General features: G+C 41.5%; 2 protein-coding genes across 2 annotated transcripts; one reads left to right on the forward strand and one right to left on the reverse strand.

Moving 5' to 3' along the window:
• The first annotated feature begins 363 nt into the window (after positions 1-363).
• On the forward strand, positions 364-14,771 carry LOC121944185 (clustered mitochondria protein homolog). Its single transcript, XM_042487895.2, has 28 exons — positions 364-661; positions 2,190-2,299; positions 2,447-2,618; positions 3,835-3,972; positions 4,085-4,239; positions 4,335-4,489; positions 5,343-5,465; positions 5,587-5,719; positions 5,817-5,909; positions 6,026-6,192; positions 6,565-6,744; positions 6,850-7,287; positions 7,376-7,449; positions 7,539-7,643; positions 8,321-8,421; positions 8,512-8,664; positions 9,265-9,327; positions 9,465-9,697; positions 9,795-9,879; positions 10,010-10,163; positions 10,249-10,388; positions 10,674-10,754; positions 11,534-11,659; positions 11,746-11,855; positions 11,964-12,057; positions 12,141-12,266; positions 12,372-12,445; positions 13,892-14,771. Exons 1-28 carry the CDS (start codon positions 613-615, stop codon positions 14,538-14,540), a joined length of 4,281 nt encoding a protein of 1,426 aa, XP_042343829.2. The 5' UTR covers positions 364-612; the 3' UTR covers positions 14,541-14,771.
• A 1,435-nt stretch (positions 14,772-16,206) lies between these two features.
• On the reverse strand, positions 16,207-19,919 carry srrd (SRR1 domain containing). Its single transcript, XM_042487897.2, has 7 exons — positions 19,513-19,919; positions 19,380-19,420; positions 17,958-18,166; positions 17,768-17,866; positions 17,058-17,209; positions 16,712-16,976; positions 16,207-16,554 (listed from the first exon to the last, which is right to left on the reverse strand). The coding sequence occupies exons 1-6, from the start codon at positions 19,659-19,661 to the stop codon at positions 16,736-16,738; spliced, it is 891 nt and encodes a 296-aa protein (XP_042343831.2). The 5' UTR covers positions 19,662-19,919; the 3' UTR covers positions 16,207-16,554; positions 16,712-16,735.
• Between the last annotated feature and the right edge of the window lie 85 nt (positions 19,920-20,004).

Consider the following 20,004-nt stretch of genomic DNA (forward strand, 5'->3'; position numbering starts at 1 on the left):
GACATATGACATGATATCACTATCACTCCCTTGACCTTAGATTGGAGAAACATATGTGATACATGTTCCTCTGTTTCCACAAAAGCACACACAGATCCACTAAAAAAAACAACATTTGTAACACAAAGTACTTTGTGTAAAAAGCAGCGTTGGTGGTCAACTCGGGTCAAAACTCTACCTAACACACTGTGTGCTTATTCCCACCTCCCCTGCAGGGCTTGTGGAGTCAGAGAGGGAGGAGTAAAACATGCCAGGGGAAGGAAGAGTGAGTAGATCTAGACACACCCAGTCCAACAAAGTGTGAGAGACATGCAGAGTAATGAGCTTGTGTGGAGTGGAGCAATAAGAGGGTGTGGCTTTTTTTTTTTTTATTCAGGGAGAACAGATAAGCTGAGTTTGCCTTGTAGTGAGGGGCAGGAGTCACAGTCCTGAACAGACAGCAGTTTGCTTTCACTGTGCTGGGTTCTCTTTAAAAATCCAGCTGCACGTTTCCACTCACCCTCTCTCTCGTGTATTCCTCCAGCAGTTTGAAGCAAGACTTTGAGGGGGTAAGCCGCTTCCAGCACAGAGAAGCACAAGAGGACAGCTCAAGAAAAACTACAACACGCAGCCATGAAGGACAAAGTTAGGAGAGGTGGAGGAAGAAATCAGGCCAAGGCTGGTAAGAAATCCCTACAATGTGTTTTTTTCTCTCTCTCTCCCTCTCACTCTGTCTTGTTTGTGCTTTCCTCTTCCTTCTTTTTTCCTCTGGTGCCTCCCTCGCTGAAGAATGTAAGGAGGGTGGGAGATTTAGCACTGCACTGCTACTCTGAACATGGCTGATGCTTCGCTTTCACCAACTTTTTAACCACAGGGAGAAGCTGCTCCTCACTTTTAACTTTTGTTGTAAATGTATGCAGCAAAGACAAACTGTCAGCCCTCAGCTATTCTTTCGTAACAGTAAACCAAACAATAGCATTTATGCATATCTCTGTACACAGCTGTTTATCTTAAGTCAAAAACCTCCCACCTTTTTTTTAACCTTATCTACTTTATAATCCTTTTGCCACACTCTCAAGTGGGCCTTTCAACTTCTTTGAGTCTTTGCCACTCCCCTTCACAAAACAGAAAGATTGGTTTAATGAAGAGTGTGTGTTTGCACGTCTTTAGGTAAGATTTGCCTGAGGTGCCTGCAAGAGATGAATCTGTGGGCACAGCATTGTGACTGATAGGTTCATTCATTTGAATGTAATACTGCTATGTGACATACAGGGAAGGAATTCTACTAGTTTGTTAAGTTTAAGGTACAAGCCAACCTCAGAAATCAGTGCCAAGATAAACTCGTCAGGGCTGAAAACAATGCTGTTTTCTGTAGTAGAGTAGAGAAGAGGCTGATGGATCGGTGCCCACAGAGAGGAGGAACCCTTTTCCAGCGAATCGTGAACAGAGGTTATTTTTTGGGTGCTCTCCAGCAGTAAAGTAGTCCCAGATTGACAGCAAGAGCTGGGGATTTACAATACAATGAATTACAATCTTCAGAGATGAGTGCAAAGTGAATTTTATGCTTTGTCGTGCACATGCCAAAGGTGCTGTACATACAATGTGTTCAAGCATCCGTGAATGCGAGCACACTCCTCTGCCAGGCTGCAAGTTTGTTACTTTATGTGTTTTAGCGTTCTACTGTCTCCACATGCCGGCGCTGGGTGTGGTTGTCCCTTCACCCTGAGATGACATGAGGGCCAGTAGGCAAATTCAACAGGTTTAGTCACACTGCAGGTTGAGAAACACGCTGAGTCCTGCTCTCCCTTTGGTTTTCTCGCTGTGTAAAAAGGCAGACACACCCCACTTTCCCTTTCTTTGACAGTTTCTTGCATAAATTCACTCTCTCCCTCAGGCGCTCTCTCTCTCTGTCTCACACACACACACACACACACACACACAGACAAACTCTTCAGTCCAGCTCATCATCATTTTATAGGAGATTACAGTTCCTGTTTGATTCAGACGATGGAATCTGAACGAAATAAGCCACAATTATAATTCATTCATTTATTCTTTCATTCATTTCTTTGTGTGTTTTCTGTGTGGTAGTAAGCTGGAAACGATCCCAGCATGTAATGAGCGGAAGACAGAGAACGAGCTAAACTATTTGCCTTTCCAGTGGAGTGCTCTGTGATTATCCTCACTTATTCTTTGTCTCCTCCAAACAGATGTAGTAAGCCCGACTGGTGAAAAGGATGCCGCTGGTATCAAGCAACAGGAGGACACATCTTTTCCTGTGAAGATCCAGGGGGCAGGAGTAGAGCCATTTGAGCTGCAGGTACAAAAAACAGACTGACTTCTGTTTCCTCTTATTCTCTAAAATGGACACCAGCAGTTTTGCAGGGACTATCCTGATAGAGAACCACTGTTTAAACCATTGGCAGGCTTATGATCTATATTTTGGCATTGCTTGCTGGTTTTGTAGGTCCATGGATTTTGGCTAGTTCAAGACACAATTATGACTCTGCTTTCGAGGGAAGAGGTGTGTCCACGTTCCAACTTTTCACTTTCATTCGCTGGTACGACTCTGGACCCTCAAGCAGAACTGCAAAGTCTCAAGGGGCTTAAACCAGGAGCCATCCTTCGTCTGGTGGAAGGTAGCATTCCTTTTTGTTTTATCTCTTTTCTTTTTTTGAGAACCTTCTATTTTAGTTGAGCTTTATGTCTAACATACATTTTAAGCATGTTTTTACAGTCAAATTGACCAGAAGGTTTTGTTAAGTGAATGCGGAACTGCCTCTTCAATAACTTGCATTCTTAATGTTATTAATTTCTGCAATGTTTTTCCATTATTGTCTTGCATACTGTTTTTAATACCATAGCCGTGTGGTCCTGCTGCATTCAATATCTTGACAATGAGTTTTATCACAACTTTTATACATTTTAAACAGAAGAAGAAGAAGAAGATGCTATAGTCAAAACTACACTCACACTAAATTCAATTTTTTGACTGTTGTGATAGTTACACAAACGCATTAGTCCAAAACAGACACACACACAAACAGAACCTAATACACACACACACACAGATGTCAGAGTAAGGCGGCTGCCTCTCAGAATGAGCAGTCAGGGCTTCGGTGCCTTGCTCAAGGGCACCTCTGCTGTGCCCAGAGGCAAACTGGCATCTCTCCCACTACCACTCCACATGATGTACTTGGTCTGTGCTGGGACTTGTGGTTTGGGTTCCCAAGCCAGATCCCCTAGGACAGAACTACTGCCTCCCCATCATAGATGCAGTTATAGCTGTTTCCACAATACTCCGTTCTGAAGTCCATTAAGTTGTTGTCTGGCCTTTTAACATAATTTTTGCTCTGCATATACATTATTTATTTGCATATCTAGGGTTATTTAGGGTGTAGTGATTATTCACAGATCAGAATATCAGAATATTAGAATATTTCCTGACCATTATTTTATCCCAGCCATCACCCTTTCCCTTTCACACACACTTAAGTCTCTCTCACCTCAATGTAAGTTGCTGACTCACCTTTCCCTGAGTCATTGTAACAAGGTTTATAGTTTCAGAGATTACAAGTGTGTGCAAGCCAATTAGTCTGTCTCTCATAAGTTAGCTGTTGAAATACTGAAACAAACTATCCTGCTGCCAATCTGTTATTTTGCACAGTATATATCCTGTCAGATTTGGGAATATACATTATTGATTAATATAATATATATGTATAAAATATATATAACATAAACATTGTTTAATTATTTGAGTATTTGCTCTGTGCATTCTGGTGTTTAAAAGGTATCCATAGTTTCCTAAAGGTCAGTGTAACCATTACTTTACTGCCATGTGTGTCTTTCCAGAACCCTACACCGCCCGCTCAGCCAGGATCCATCTGGCTCGTGTGCTGGAGCTGCTGAGAGCATCTGGACCTCAGGATGCACTGAGAGAAGGACGCTCACCGAGCGTGCTAGAGACACTCACACATGCACAAACACCAGGTACACACACACACACACACACACACACACACGCACGCACACACACACAGTGCACTTGAACAAAAGGATAATAGTTAAGCTCACACTGAAAATCTTCCTATAATTGGTACAGACTCTAGCTTACCAAATGGAAAGAACCTGAAACGCTCTTTAAGCAATACAAAGACAGAAACACCCAACCAGGATGGAGCTCCACCGGAGTACCTCCTCCCTGGTTCCTCAGAGAGACCGCTCATGGCCCTGCTACCACACAGTTCCCAACCAGAGGTACGTCTATAATATATCTGGTATCTTGTTTCACACTGGGCTGCCCTCATTCACACACACAAACTGACTCTCTGTGTCTTTATATGTCTCATCAGGCCCCCAGCTACCTGAGGGACTTGTCTCTAAGCTGCTGGAACCCGGTTCCAGGACACAGGAAGCTGCAGGGAGACTTCCTGTATATCACTGTGGTAACAATGGAGGGACGACGGTGTGACATCACATCATGTCCCAAAGGTTTCTTTCTCAATAGGTAAAAAAAATAACATAATTATATTAGAGGAACACTTCACACCCCAAAATGATATTTTGTGTATCAGTTACTCACTCCATGTTATGCTGAATTGGTGAAAAAAACTTGCATGCCTCCACAGTGAACAAAGAATAACAAAAAAACGGAAAGTTCTTGATAAATTGAGGTCATAGGGGTCCACATTTAACAACAGCAAAACTTTATCAAAACATCTGTTCACAAACTCTCACACAATCATGCAGCAAAATCCAAGTCTCGTTTATACAGTTGTATGCTCGGCACTTCCAAACGGAACTGAACTAAAAGTGTAACTTATCTGTGCTCTCTTTAAAGCCAGACTCCATGAACAAAAACAGTAATTTTACCTTGCTGAACACAAGAGCTGCTTGTCTACTATTGCCTTACTATCATTTTGCTTATTTGTGTTATTGTGCGAGTTTGCTAAATGCAAACTAGCCCTTTAAAACACCAAAGTCATAGAATAATTTAAATTAACTAAGTGACTGAGGTTAATTATGGATCAGTGCAGACTGATCTGCTAACAGTGAACTGTTTAATCACTTTTGGGTTCTCCATTCACTGTGAAGTCATGCAAGAAGGGTTATATCAGTGACTGATATACAAATGGTCAAGCATCCCTGTAACTTCTGTTCTGTTTCTGTTTATAATTGCAAAAAAATAGTAGAAAATGTATGAAAGGCTAATATTGTACCCAGTTGTTTTATTTCCATTCTGTCTGAGTAACCTGCTTTTAGACTTATGTATAGATGTAATAAATAATTGAACTTAAACTAGATAAATGTTCCAGTTTACTTATGAATTGTTTTTTTTCCCTCCCCCTTTCTCATCTCAGGTCTACAGAAGACGTGTTTGATCCTCGTCCCACACAGTCTTCCCCAGTTTGTCACAGTATCATTGACCTGCTCTGTCACATCAGCCCTGCTTTCAAACAAACTATGACCACACTCAAAAACAGGTGACATTACTAACGATGCATGAAGACAGCATGAATACTGCATGATTTTGTCAGAATACAAGTAATTCAGGTAATTAACCGATCATAATGATATTGTAAACTGTTGTAATTCTTCCTGTAGGTCTCAGTTACCTCCAGTAGAGGTGATGCCCACTCCCTACCACACCCTGAGCTGGCTCGGGCCTAACTGTGCCTCTCGCACTCACAAAAACACCTTCAGCAGACTGGGAGTGGAAGAACAGCCAGCAACACAGGTAATTTACATCACAACAGCACAATCGCTTGTTGGTATTTATTGAGTAGCATGCTGCTGGCAGTGATATTAAGTGTAATTATGTGTGTTACATGAAGGCTCCAGACTGGAATGAGGAGTTGCAGGCTGCCAGAGATCTTCCTCAAAGCAGTCTGGAGGAGAGGCTGCAGAGAGACAGAGCTCTGCTACAGGTAACCAAGAAAAGCTGTGATTTAGCTCAAAACAACAGCAGGACTGTTAAGACTAGTATTACCTGTTTGTTTTTCTTATCCTCCTCTCACTTTTTATTTGTATCTGCTTTTTTCAGGTAAACAGTGCATTTGTTAGGGCTGTGACACAGGGGGCTGAAACTGTTGTAGATGGTTTTGTGGAGCCAGTGAATGGAAACCCTGAGGACCCAGCTTTCCTGTGGGGCGGCCTGTTCATGAGCCAGGGGGCAGCGAGCTCAGTCTTTGGTGGGGAAAGGGGTCGCAGGTGAGAGCAAATCACAAGTCCAATGACAAGATCCTATAGATGTAAAGCCATTTACTCCTAAGTGTGTACATTGTTTTGTGGCTGGGGGACCATATGAAGTATTATCTGTAGTTCGAGCAACAGCCTTTGAGCCAGCAAAAGGCTGAGCTGAGAGATGAGCAGGGACATCTGGGTGCTGGTAATACCACCCACACTGTCATGATACAACGCTGGTTAAAAATGAGCAAAATATCCTTTTAAGAATTAAAGAATTACACTGTGGACCCATGCATGTGTCTGATAAGAGCATTGAAAAATAGTTTCTGTTTCACATTGAGAATTGCATCGACTCAGCACTGATTATTGAAATATTTCCTTATCTACTTCTTGCAGGGCAGCTCAGCGGCTGGAGCTTCAAGGAGTTCAAGCCTACAGTGACATTGAGGGACTGCAGGGGCTGCACACTCTCCCTACAGCCATTGTAGACTACAGGGGAGTGCGTCTGTCTGCTCAGGGTCTGGCCCCTGGGTTAGAGGGCTCAGAGCAGGACCAGGCTGCTTCTCCTGCCTCGAGGTAGTGGACCCATTATTCAACAATACACTGTGGCAGTGGTGTCACACTGTAAGGCAGACATTTGGGTTTTTCCCTGCTAATTGTCACTTTTGTTTCTCTGTATAGAGGCTTGCTGTATGGAATAAATGCAGGAATCCAAGAGTCAACCCAGCGTAGACAGCTGTTAGAGCTCCTGGCTCTGTCTTGCAAACCTCTGTCTCTCCAGAAACATGTTGTTGTGTCGCCCAATGATCACAAGGTTCCACTGTTCACCTCTGTGGACGCTCAAGGACTGCTGGGGGCTGATAGGAGGTTCTACATACTGGATGTGTTCAGAAGCTTCCCTGCTGATGCCAACTTCTGCCCAGAGGTGGAGACAGAAAGTCAATCAGTCACTGGAGAAGAGGAGAGTAGTAAAAGCTGTGAAGAGGAGGAGGAGAAGAAGGGTTGTGCAAAAGAAGGATGGCCAGAGAATTACCACTTGGACTCTGGACTTCCAAAGAGCTTCCCTCATGGACTCTGTAGATTGAGGCCAGAGCTGTTGAAGGCCTTCATCCAGCACAAGTAAGTTTAACGTGAATTAAAACATCTTTAAACTCACTTTTGGGTTTTTTTTTTCCCACAAAGCTAAAGTTTTTTTTGCTTTTTTTAGACATTGCCAGTTTGCTCAGCATGTCCGGGAGACATTGGACGAGAATGGAGGCTTTGAGGAATGTGCAACAGCTAGTAAGAAGTGTTTCAGTAGATCTAAATGAATGGAGACCAAAATGAAGAATGAGCTATTTTATACTTGGCTAATGTTTGCTCACTTGCAGGTGACTCTCAAGCCCAACAGGCAGTACGAGCTGCTTGTAAAGAAGTGGGATCAGTCAACGAGTACATCTTTGAAATGCGCTTTAACCCAAGCGTCTTCGCTCCAGGTACCTGGAGAAACCACACACGCGTTAAAGGTCGAGTGTGTAGGATTTAGTGGGCTCCAGGATGAGTCTTAAAACACGGAAATTCTTTGGCAATTCAGCAAGTTCAGTTCCCTTATCTCAAAGTCAGTGTTTTTTTTGAATAGGTTTTGGGTTAGAAGACTGAAATAGGGTCTGTGGTTAACACAAACTGAAGAGACTTTAATGTTTTGTTCTACGACAAAATATTTCAGTACATATCCCCACTTGTGAACTTTAAATATGTTATGTGTCTTAAAGGCTGTTGCAAACAAGTGGCTTAATGAAACAACAGAACGTCATCACACTGCGCTGCGACGTGTCATGTTGCACCAAACATGCTGCACAGCCTCGTTATGGTGGAGACACGACAGTAGTGTAGGCTGTTTATAGCCTAACAATAGCTTTTTACATCTGGCATTTGCATTAAGGAAACATTTATTTGCCACAGAGCTGATTTTCTGCAATGATCCAAAATCCAATGGAAAAATCCAACAGGCTTTTTACGAGGGAACCAGGGTTAGCTTCTGGGCTCAGTTCAGTCTGCAATGCCTTAGATGCCACTAAATACTATACACTAGACCTTTACACACAACCTTAACACCCACTGTCACCTGTTCTGCTTGGACACAACATGACAAGTTCTTGTGCTTTGTGTTAAGGGGTAACCTTCCCTCCTCGTGACAGTAAGTCAATAAAGCTGCAGGAGAGGTTACTGAGGGAAGCTGCAGCGTTCATCATAACACATCAGATACCGGCCTTTGTAAGTGGATTCCTTGTTTACATACTATAATAGGCACATCTACTGCAAACAGGAAACCAGCTTATCATACACGTGTCTGTGTGTGTGCAGGTGGAGTATTGCTTACAAAGCAACGAGACACCAATGGATGGAGCTTCTCTCAAACTGGTGCTACACCAGAAAGGCATCAACCTCCGGTATCTAGGCCATGTGAGCAAGACCATCAGCCAATCAGAACACAAGGAGCGCCTGAGGCATATAATGGTGTGTTAGATTTTCCAAAATAGTCAAACTTAAAGGGACAATTCACCCTGAAATTAAAAATTTATATTTTTCCTCTTGTCAGTAGTGCCACTTATCAATCTAGATTGTGTCAGTGTGAGTTGCCGAGTTTTGAGACAGTGGCCGTAGAGATGTCTGCCTTCTCACAAATATAATGGAACTAAATGGCACTGAGCTTCTGGTGCTCAAAGTGCCAAAAAAAAAACATCTGAAAAACTTGACAGCAATGTCACTTTCCAAAATCTGTGGATTATCTTGACTAACTGGATTATGATTTCGGGAAAGAAACCTTCCAGTCAAGTTTTACAGATGTTTTATTTTTTATTTTTGGCACTTTGAACACCACAAGCCAAATGCCATTGAGTTTCATTACACTGGAGAGAAGGCAGGCAACTGTATGGCTGATATCTTCAATATTAGGCAACTCACACCAAAATAATCTAGACTGATAAACAGCACTGCAGGTTAGATGGAAAAATATGTATTTTTGTTTTGGCATGAACTGTCCCTTTAAGTTAGTCTCGATGATGTAATCACCCTCCAGACTGTGCTTTCTAACATGCCTCTGTCTGTCTTAACCAGAGAACGGTCATAGGTGAAATTTTCACCCGTTCAACAAGACGAGTGTTCAACAATTTCCTCCAGGTATTTGACAGTATTCTGTCTGAGCATTTCTTCATTGTTGTATGACACACCTCATTATCAAGTGGTGATGTAACAGCATGTCGGGGTTCACACACTGCAGAAAGAATGACCTGCAGCCTCTGGTTATAATTTTGCAGGGCGTGGATGTGCCCAGTCTCTCTGCAGCTGTCAGTCACTTCCTCTGCTGCCTGTTGGTCCCCCACTTCACTCCCACTCCTGTGGGGGAGGACACTAAAAAGAAGTCCAGGCGGCGTGGCCGAGGAGCTGGAGCCTCTGAAAGCACGCCCTGGAGCACGCTCACAGGGTCCGAGCTGTGGAACCTGGTCTGCCAGGATGCTGCTGAAACGTATAACCTCTCTGACAGCCTTGGGTGAGGACACAGCTTTTGTTTGTTCTTCCCTCATGTTTGTTTGCTTATGCAATGGGAGTCAATTTTAGAAAAAAACTGTCATTTTTGTCTGTGACAGCCCTGGTCCAAACCATTTGGTGGAGCACTACGGCCTTCAGAAGCTCTCTTTGCTCAGAGAGTTCTGTTTAAAGACTGGAGTACAGGTAACAGACATCTGTCATTAGACCAACTGAAAGATATTCATATAAATAATGAGTATATAAATATTCAAAACTTAAAGACACTGTGTGATTAAAGGAGAATGTATCTTTGTTTATTATGTGTCTACACCAGTTGAGACTGAGAGACTACGTCCTTGACAGCCAAAACAAAGCTCCCATTGGTCCAGACGACGTCCTCAACATCTTCCCTGTTGTCAAGCACATTCACATGCCGACTGTCGATGCTTCAAAGGCATACCACACGGCACAGAGCTTCGTTCACAAGGGTGGGTCAATTCAAGATTCAAGTATTTGTACAAAACCTTAAAAAAGTAAATTCTGTGTAAAATGACTATGTTTCTCATTTTTCAGGTCTGCTGGATCAGGCCCATGAGCACCTGAAAGAAGCAACTTATCTGTTTGGTAGAGTCTGTGATGACCTGCACCCCGAGGCCTGTTTCTCCCAAGGCCTGATGGCCAAAGTGGCCTTCCTGAAAGGGAAAGCAGCAGAGGTAGGCTCAGTGCTAAACAGCAGGAAGTTAACATTTACTCAAGTATTTAACATCCTTGCAGTTTAAGGTACTTTATAACTACTTGCTTAACTTTATTGTACTTTAAACTCTTCTACATATATCTGACAACTTAGTTACTTTGCAGAAGATTTTGCAAAGCGTATTTGTGTACTATAACATTCTGGAAAATGTTTATTCCTGAGGCATTGAAGTGATCGTAATTCCTTAACTACATGAAACTGGCCATTAATTCTTGTCATCTCTGTCACTTTTTCTGTTCTCAAGGCTCGCAGTGTGCAGCTCAAAGCCGTGGTCATCAGTGAGAGAGTGTTTGGCTTTGACCATCCAAACACTATCCTGCAGTATGTGAGTATTAGAGCTCAATTCAATAGTTTATTGTCATTGCTATAGAATAACAACAAGATAACGTTAAGGCCATCACAGACATGGCATAGATCCTAAAAAACTAAGCCATCTGTGACAGCGCCGAGCCGCTGCAACTGTGCGCGTGCCAATACTAGTATACTTTAAATTAGTTTCACAGATCCTGTCAGTTTTCCCAAAAATCACTTTGTTTGAAAAAAAACCAGCAGCCTACACAAAAGGTTACGTTGTGCAGACACTGGAACCTACTGTTTTGGAGTGGAAAAGAAAAATAGATTTTTGGTAAATAATGTAACGTCAGCCAGCCATTAGCAAAATGTCAGCTATTTAACAACATTTTACACAGGAAAGTCCCACCAGTAGAATGGCATCATGTCCAAGGCTTTAGTTTCAAGGGATCAACTGCAGCAATATTTCAAAGCGTTACAAGATGCTTTACATGAAAGATCATGACAGAAGTAATTGACAAAATGTATTGTTCTGGATGACACATTGGTTTTTGGTTTTTGCTGGGATTTTGCTACTCAGTAGGCCAGATCAGGACTCATTATTGGTTGATTCCCAAGTTCATGTATCAGAATCAGTATGGTAAAAAAGGAAAAAACTGTATCAGAATATCTCTAGAGAGTGCAGCTTAACATTTTGATGCAGGAGATAGATATTTATCCTCAGTCCATGACTACACATTTCTGCAGAGTTATGCACTGTGTCGTGTCATGTGTGCAGTGTGTAACTGTTATAATTGTGGTTTTTTTATGTAGGCCCTCTTGGCTGTGTATGTGTTTGCTGGAGGAGAGACGGCCTTGGCCCAGAAGTGTCTCCTCAGAGCTCGTCTGCTCATGCTAACAGTCCACGGAGAGGACCATCCCTACACAGCAACACTCGATGTAGGTTACACCACAAGTCATTTTCACAATATCTTTGTAAACAATTATTACTTTTTGACACTAGCAATCTTCTTGATTTCTTGCAGAGCTGTCTTGGGTTGGTGCTGACCGGAGATCAGAGAGGGCTGTTCTTACAGAATGCCCTCAGGCTCAACACCTCCTTCTTCGGCCCCTCACATCTGCACACTGCATTCAGGTAAGAGGACATTTCTAGCATGCGCTCATATTTTGTATAGAAGCTGATCTATTTGGTCCCTTTTTTCTATCATCACAACTTCTCTCCCTTGGTTTCTTGTCTGTGCAGTCACCACCTGTTGGCCCAGTGGATGTGCAGCAAAGGTGACTACAGAAGTGCTATGACCCACGAGAAAGAGGCCCTCACTGCTTTCACCTCCATGGTCAGTATATGTGCAGGTGAGAGCATGTGACAGAGAGTTTGGTTGTAGTGTGCATGTCATCTTATGGTTATTTTCTTCCTCAGTTTGGTGAGGATCACGCTCAGACTCGCTGCAGCAAAGAGTTCCTGTGCACCATAACCAAGCAGGCAGTGAAGGTGGAGCGCTCTCTCAGACAGGCAGGAGCTGACTGCACAGAGCAGGCAGTGGAGGTAACGCCAGGAGCTCATGTAGGCTCTGATACAATCGGCCTATTTGAATCTTACAAAGTTAAAGGACATTGTTTGTATTGACCTGTCTATCCAATCTGTCCTCAGTGTATAACTTCCTCATCTGACACTGTGCTGGAGCAAATGGTCCTGGTGACAGGGATCAGGAGCCTCACACACAGGTATTTTTCTGCATGGACTCTGCCCTCTTTCTGTATCATCTTATGTTTATCTTATTTTATATATAATAAATATATTATATTTTCTGTGCCCCCCCCAAATATTATTAATAATATATTATAATATTTATGCAAGGCAAAAAGCCAAACAAGAGTGAATCTGGCTCTTATCTTCACTTGCGTGTTTAACAGTAACAACAACAACAACAATTCTGTAGCTTGATCGATATCTGAAGCTGATACTGTTATCAAAATCTTTAAAAAAATCAACAACATTGTATATTGTTTGATATCTTTTTTTAACACATAACATGTACAAATATTCTTGAAAAGGATCCCTTAAATTTGATTGTTTAAATAATTGTGACCAGGATATATGCTAATCTGAACATTTTGCTGTTATATAATATATAATATACATATAAAACTGGCATAGTAAGTAATAGTGCCACTGTTTCAGACATATTTTGGCCCTTCTTTATTACTTATCAGCCAGGAAATACACAAATACTGCTCTATCTGTGACATGATATCTGTAAATAATATGATACAATAGATGATATTATAACACTTTGAAAGGAGCCATTCTGCACAGAGTACTTTTAATTTTGGTAAAAAAAAATCTGCCCTTTAAAACAACTTGCAATTCTTCCTAAAAGTATGAGGGTTTTTTTGTTTTTTTTTCCTGAGAATTCTGCTTTTAAAAGCACACAAAAAAATAACAGTTTCTGGGTTGAATATGCACCCCCCTGCATAATGCAATAAAAGGACAATGGAAAAAATATATCATCACAGCAAGTTGAGAACAGAAAAGCTTGTTAAAAGACGGTCAACTTTAATACCGGTGATGTTCAAACTAAAGTCACCTCTGCTTTCTCAGTGTAATTATTTGGATAAATAGTATGTTATTTATTTTTATTCCTATTTTTGTTTGTTTATATCCAAGTATAAGCTGCAAAGTATGTTTGGCTATAAAACTTAAGTTATTGTTCTGTCAATTCAAGGGTGGTATGAAAGGGGGTGTGCTGCTGTTTATGTGGGTAATAATGGTATAAGAATAACAACTCCTTAATTTATATAGCAGCTTTAAATCAAAGTTTACAAAGTACTTTGACTAGCAAAGCAAAGGCAGAAATGGGATACTCAGAGGGTACAATTAACTAAGAAAAGCCAAACAGTCCTATCAATCCTACCGAGTTGGGATAAAGTTAAAACAATAGAACAAAAAAATGGTGAGATGCAGTATGCAAAATGGCAATATAAATGAATAAAATGACAGACAGTATAAGGAACTGGAAACTCTAGAGAATTCATTAAAAAATGACATTATAACATTAAAACAAATCTCAAATCATCTTTTCAAACACAACTGGCTCCAGCAGCATGCGTGTGTGTTTCAGTCATTTATTATTAGGTAGGAAGACACTCATTGATTCATTGTGTTTTCAGAGACGGGCTCCAGGAGTACAGGAAGAAGCACAACGAACTCAAGGCAGCAGTGGCAAAGGAACTGGGATTCACAATGTTAAATGGGCGTGTCGTCTTCGACAATGTGAACGTGGAAGAGAAGAGCTCAGATCAAGAAACAGGAAGCGGGAAGGAAGCTGAGGATGGAGGAAGTTCGGCAGTGGAGAATACCACAGAGAGCCAACAGGAGCAGCCAGTGGAGGAGGCCTTGGTGCAGAGCGCTGCTGTAGTTTCAGCTAATGGTCATGAGGTGGAGCCAGCTGAATTGCATGAGGAGAAAACAGATGTAGATGGAGGAGACAGTGACAGAGCAGCTGCAGATGCTGAGGTAATGAACGGGGAGTCAGAGGGCGAGGCTGCAGGAAAGCAAACTGACAGCAGTGCAGTAAATGAAGTGAACACCAGCACGGCTAATGGGGAAGTCAAATGCGATGCAGTTGATGGGATGAAGTCAGAGTCAGGTGAAGCTAATGGTGAAATGAATGGAGCCTGTGACGTCGCTGTGAGCCCTTCAGTCCTTAAGAGTAAATGCACCTGGGCAGATGTTGTTTCAAAAGCCAACGGAGGAGGAGACAGGGGAGTCAACGGAGTAGCAGATAGTGTCACTGCTAACGGAAAAGCCGAGGAGTGAAAACATGTCTAAACAGGAAAACAGTGTTGTAGTTGTGTTTTTCCGAGTCACTGCTGTAAGATAACACTCTCCCAGGATCCAAGATGTAATTTGATTCAGTAAAGCCGGTAACAGAGAGTGAGATGAAGAGTATTACTTTCAGTTGGAGATGTTATTGCTGATGCTGGGAGAGGGCTATACTGTTGAGTGCCATTTTTTTTCCGATAATAAACTTTTTATTCTGGTTTGACAGTGACGTTGCTTTTTTGGCACATACATACACCGTATATATATATATATATATATATATGCATGTGAACATGGTGTGTGAAGGTTGAAGGTAAGATTCTATTAATGCATTAATGTCCTTAGTGGAAGTTCAAAATTTCCTTCACAGCATTTAAAGTAGTGCCCGTTTTTCGTTAGATACTTTTTCTATCCTCACAACTCACTTCAGATGTGGGAACAACATTTTTATGTCTTTGCAGCAACATGCTCTGAAGCCAGAAAGCACCTTGATGGAATTTCTTCAAATATGTCACCAGTGTCCACTTTGACTTCTTGTTACACTTGAATATTCATCGTCTGCCTATAAACCATTTACAAATCAAAAGTCTTGGCAATGTCTTAGATATAGCGTTCCACCAATATTGATTTAGGATAGAAGTCTGATACAGATTATGTGCCAAAGCTGCTTTACTTTGCATAATATTCACTATCTAGTCAAACATGACCATATTAAGTGTTCATTGTTTTTTTTCCAGAGAACTGTATTCTGGTCAGAAAGCCTCTGAAGCAGAATTTCACAGTGAGGTAGGCAACTCGGTGTTTAACTTGCTCCTGAAACCTGGCACCTCTTAGCCTTCACAGTGTATCAGCATCAGTGCATGGTCACGCAGTGGGCCAGACTGGACAGGTTTTGGCTTACGGGCTATGTTTGACACCTCTGGTCCTGAAGGAACGTGTCATTTCAAAAGGAGAGTTCCCACAGTGAAAAAGTGTTGGTTTTCTAGAGAACCTCACGCTGAGTAAGTGGGAGCCACACCTAGCCGCACCCATCATTGCTAGGTGTGCTCATAAATGTGCTTTGATTTACCTGTAACTGAACAAAACAGTCTATAAAGACAAAAACTGGTGCTATGATGCTGTTAGTCATTCCCCCACAGCTGTGAAGACAGAAGGAGGAGACGCGTACATTTGTGGAAGATGTTGTGCACGTTTAATCCACAGACTGTATATAAAGATATTTTTATTTAGCCTATGGTTCAATCTCAAAACAGTGGCCACCATTTCACTATGGTTTCCAGGTTGACCGACATGTTTTCTCAGAACAGTGTGAAATAGTGTGCAGCAGACTTTGAGGTATGTTTCCCTTCTGTTTGGTGGGTGTGTCAGAGGTGTACCCAGTCAGCATCAGTGTTAATATTAATCAAATTCTGGTAAATCTTAGTGAAAATAGATTCTTTTGATTTTATCGAACACTTGCTTTGGAAACATAGATATAACTTTTCCATGCTAATAAGGTCCCTTTGAATAGAATTGAATAAACACTGCAGCATAAGTGGGCAGTGCGCCTATGTAGGCTAATGCAACAGTGTTTAATGCACCACTGTCTCTGTTTGAATACAGAACAGTGGTGCAATAAACACCCTGAGGGATGGAGGCTTAAAGAGACAAACGCTACAACTGAGCATTTAAGACTTCAGGTATATTCAGACAGACGGTATGAGAGAGTAATGTGTTGTTTTTTTTACATTACACCATGCTAACATGTTCTAGCAGAAGCCCAAAATAAAAGTATGAATCTCAGAATAAACATATCATGGGACCTTTAACATGACTTGATTATTTGTTCTGAAATTGATCTGATAGGGGTAACTATACATTTTAAGTTAACTTATTTCAACTTATGAAATACTGCTTATCAAGAGCAGATAACCTACTGTGAGTTGATGGATCAATACTGGCTCCTCCTGTCCCAGATAAACGAAGAAGATAATTGATCAGTCAAAATACATAGTCCTGTACTGCCACCCTGTGACCATCAAAGAAAGAGAAAAACTGTCAAACATTTGTGTGGATGTCCATTAATAAAAATGTTTGAGTTATAGGTCGTTTGGTGCAATTGCAAGATTCAGTCCTCAGTTTTAGGAAGGATTCATTTCTTTAAAAATGGCTTATAAAAAACATACAGTGCTGTCCATTTGTCTTCTGCCTCAGCTCTGTTTTTCCCTCTGAATAATCTCCAAATCAGAGCAGTGTTGGTACTCAGGTTCAGGCGGCTCTGCCCAGGTGGATTGTGAGAGGCTGTCAAGGCTGCTGGTTGGAAAGGTGATGACTGCCGTGTCACCGAAGACGTCAATCAGACGGGACGGACAAGGCAGCTGTCTCTCCGCACACACAGACACAGCTTGAGTAATGTAGCGGTAGTCCCGCTTGAACTCTCTCTCAATTGTCCTGTTAGGATGACAGATAGGAAACGTCACCTCTCTTCAATTTCTTTCAAAGTTAAGTCCCTCATTCATGTCTTGTACTAACCTGTCCATCATGCCACAGAAGCTGTTTCCAATGATTATCATCAGAGGAAGACATCGTGTGCTCCAGTTCCTCCACAGGAGGTTGTTGTACAGGGCTTTCCCACAATGCATCAAGTAAAAGAGTGTGGGTTTGTTCACCAGACGCTTCCCCTCCTGCACATGACGGTGAGACAGAATTATGATGTTTTTGCATTGACTGTCTACTTTCCTACTTTAAAAAGGAAGTTGCACTGAACTCGAAATGAGTCATCTTATCTGTCACTCATTCTTAAGAATTGGGACAAAACCTTTACTGGGAGTTTTGATTTTTTATTTTTATTATATTATTATATATATTATATATTTATTATATTTCCTTTCTTTAAAATGAGGGTGGAAAAAGAACAAATTCTTGACTAAACAGTGTAATGGGCCACCCTCCCAGTGATTTATTTTTGTCTTAAATAGCATACATAACGGATGTCAGAGGAAAGATCTGATGGGGGTGACATTGTACAGAGTGGACAAAAGTTATATATGTATTAATTTCACAGTAGTTGTGTTACATATAAATCCTTTAAAAACAAGGTGATAAGTTATTAGTATTAAATAGGCTGGAAAAAAATCCCAACAATACTAGCATTATCTATTCGTTCACCTGCTGTATATCTGCTAATGATTTTTTACTTGTCTGACTGGATAAAAAAACACATCAACTGGCCATCGACTGACCTCATTTTCTGTTAGCACAGTCAGACCCAGCTCTCTCAGGACATCTCTCTCTCCAGAGGAGAACACCGGGTCGTAAACAGAGCAGTCCTTCAGTGTAATCTGAGGGGAGAGGAGCAGTGAGACACTGAATTTATAATGACCAGGGCCTCATGTTGAGTGATAATCTCATTTAATAAACACATCCTCTCACCTGTCCTGCCTCCAGTAGCAGCAGCAGCATGGCGAGCTGGTAGCGGGCGGAGACACAGGAGGAAAAAGAGCCAAGGCCGTAACACACACACTCCAGCTGCTGACACAGTCTGCCATCTCTGCTGCTCTCCAGCTGGTCGGTGGGGTCCTCAGTGTTTTTGTTCTCTGGAGGTTTTGAGAGGGACGCTATTCCTGCTGCCAGCAGCTGATCTGAAGACAAGAGTCCTGAGAGGGTCACAGAGCTGCACAGCCAATCAAAATATTTGGTGCTAAGGGACTGTTCTTAACTTATCAGAGGAGGGCGGTGGCTGGGGTGTGACTTTATTTCATTTTTGTTATTTTACTATCCCTAGGGCAACAAATAATGTTCCTTGAGCCTCCCTGAGTAACTTGGGGGAAATGCATGACCCCCCCCAAACCCCTTTAATTTCTTCGTTTGATTTTAAAAACCTTTGATGTTTGAAATTTAAAAGTTTGGGGACAGAATTATGTAGTTGGAAAAAGCCTTGGTTTCTCACTCTTACCATGCATGCTAGTTAGTTCTTGCAAACTGTTTAATTTTGGCAAATCCCCTTTGAAAAGGCACCTTTTTAAGCTGGCATGTACAGTCTGATTTTATGGTGACACACACATCTCAATTTGCACTGATGATGATTTTATTATAATGACTTAATACCTAGTTTATGCCTAGTATTTATGACAATGATTTTGTCAAGTTAATATATGAAGTTATTACTATATATTGACTGATTTTATGATCTATGGATGGATTGTTGCTTGGTTTTTTTTTTTGCTATTTAAAGTTGTATGGCCCTTCCGTAAGCCAAAATAAATAACTTAAGTCGTCGCAGTCCTTAAAAAATTAGCGTAAAACTTCAAATGTAAGCCTATTACAATTAGACGCCCAGTTCCTTTTACTAGCCTGGTGTGGTTACACATTTTTACAATTAAAGACCTGCCTCAATTAGAGGCCTGGTTAGCATGCACTTCATTTTTATAGAAGTTCTTTAGAGGTATAAAACTGGGTTGTTAGCTACCCACTGGAGATAATGTTAGTTAGGTGCTTAGATTGTCTGTAATGGACATGATACACACGGTTCACTTGGTAAGATTATCTACAATTCAATCGTTCAGTTCACTTTACTGAAACCATGAACACCACAGAAGAATACCAGCAGAGTAACAAGAGAGACACAAAAAAAAGAGGTTAAATTAAACAATTTGATTGTATTTCAATCTTTGCTGGACAACAATTTTGTGTAAAAGGAATTAAAAGAACGGTCCCATGTAGACGAAAATAATAGCCCCGGCTATGAATTGAGGTTATAAGTTGTTTTTTTTTACATGCCTACCCTTTTAGCACCACCTGTCTCCTCTCACAGATAACGAACAGTCCCTAACTCCACTTGTCCAGCGTACTCACCTTTCCACTGCTGCCAAAACTCCTCACACCTCAACTCAGACCTGCAGAGGGGGGAGTATCAACACCGTTACTGGACTCCACGTGACAAAAGAAATTAAATTTAAAGAGTCTGTTACTCAACTTGACTTCTTACACCGTGTCTCTGATCCGTTTGACTGTCCTCTGGATGTCCAGCTGCTCCTGGCAGCATGCTGAGCTCAAAGCCACCTGAGGAGATTTTGATTTCCGCGCTGCTCCTTTTCGTCGCCGGGCCACCTGCCACTCCTCCCCGGGGTCCGACATGTGTGCTAATTCACCGGTGCCCCATGTAGGCACACATACACAGACATGTGATAGAAGTATTTATTATATTAACAAAGTTATCATTTAAGAGCTGGCTGTAGTTGGCAAGTCACAGGTCAGTCTGAAGTAAATGGGACTATATTGAATGTAACACACAGATTTCTCTTTCCGGTGTCATGTAGTTTTGTACTCCCTGGCGGTTTATCCTCATTTTTATCCAAATAATCAATTGGCTGCAATAAAAGGGCAGCGGACGAGTAATATATAGCTGTTGGAAGCACCGAATAACTATGAAGAAATTATATTGAAATGGTTCACAATTGCGAGCATGGATGTATTATAG

This window comes from Plectropomus leopardus, chromosome 4 (assembly GCF_026936395.1).
Source record: "Plectropomus leopardus strain MGB_pleo_1.0 chromosome 4, ASM2693639v1, whole genome shotgun sequence".
NCBI lineage: Eukaryota > Metazoa > Chordata > Actinopteri > Perciformes > Serranidae > Plectropomus > Plectropomus leopardus.

Bases quoted from the DNA above. Each gene is read 5' to 3' on its own strand.
- srrd (XM_042487897.2), bottom strand. From the start codon at position 19,661: ATGTCGGACCCCGGGGAGGAGTGGCAGGTGGCCCGGCGACGAAAAGGA. The intron at 18,167-19,379 runs GTGAGTACGCTG...TCTTGTCTTCAG, and splicing joins GTTTTGGCAGCAGTGGAAAG to ATCAGCTGCTGGCAGCAGGA. The intron at 16,977-17,057 runs GTTAGTACAAGA...TCATCCTAACAG, and splicing joins TTCTGTGGCATGATGGACAG to GACAATTGAGAGAGAGTTCA.
- LOC121944185 (XM_042487895.2), top strand. From the start codon at position 613: ATGAAGGACAAAGTTAGGAGAGGTGGAGGAAGAAATCAGGCCAAGGCT. The intron at 662-2,189 runs GTAAGAAATCCC...TCCTCCAAACAG, and splicing joins AAGAAATCAGGCCAAGGCTG to ATGTAGTAAGCCCGACTGGT. The intron at 7,450-7,538 runs GTAAGAAGTGTT...GCTCACTTGCAG, and splicing joins TGAGGAATGTGCAACAGCTA to GTGACTCTCAAGCCCAACAG.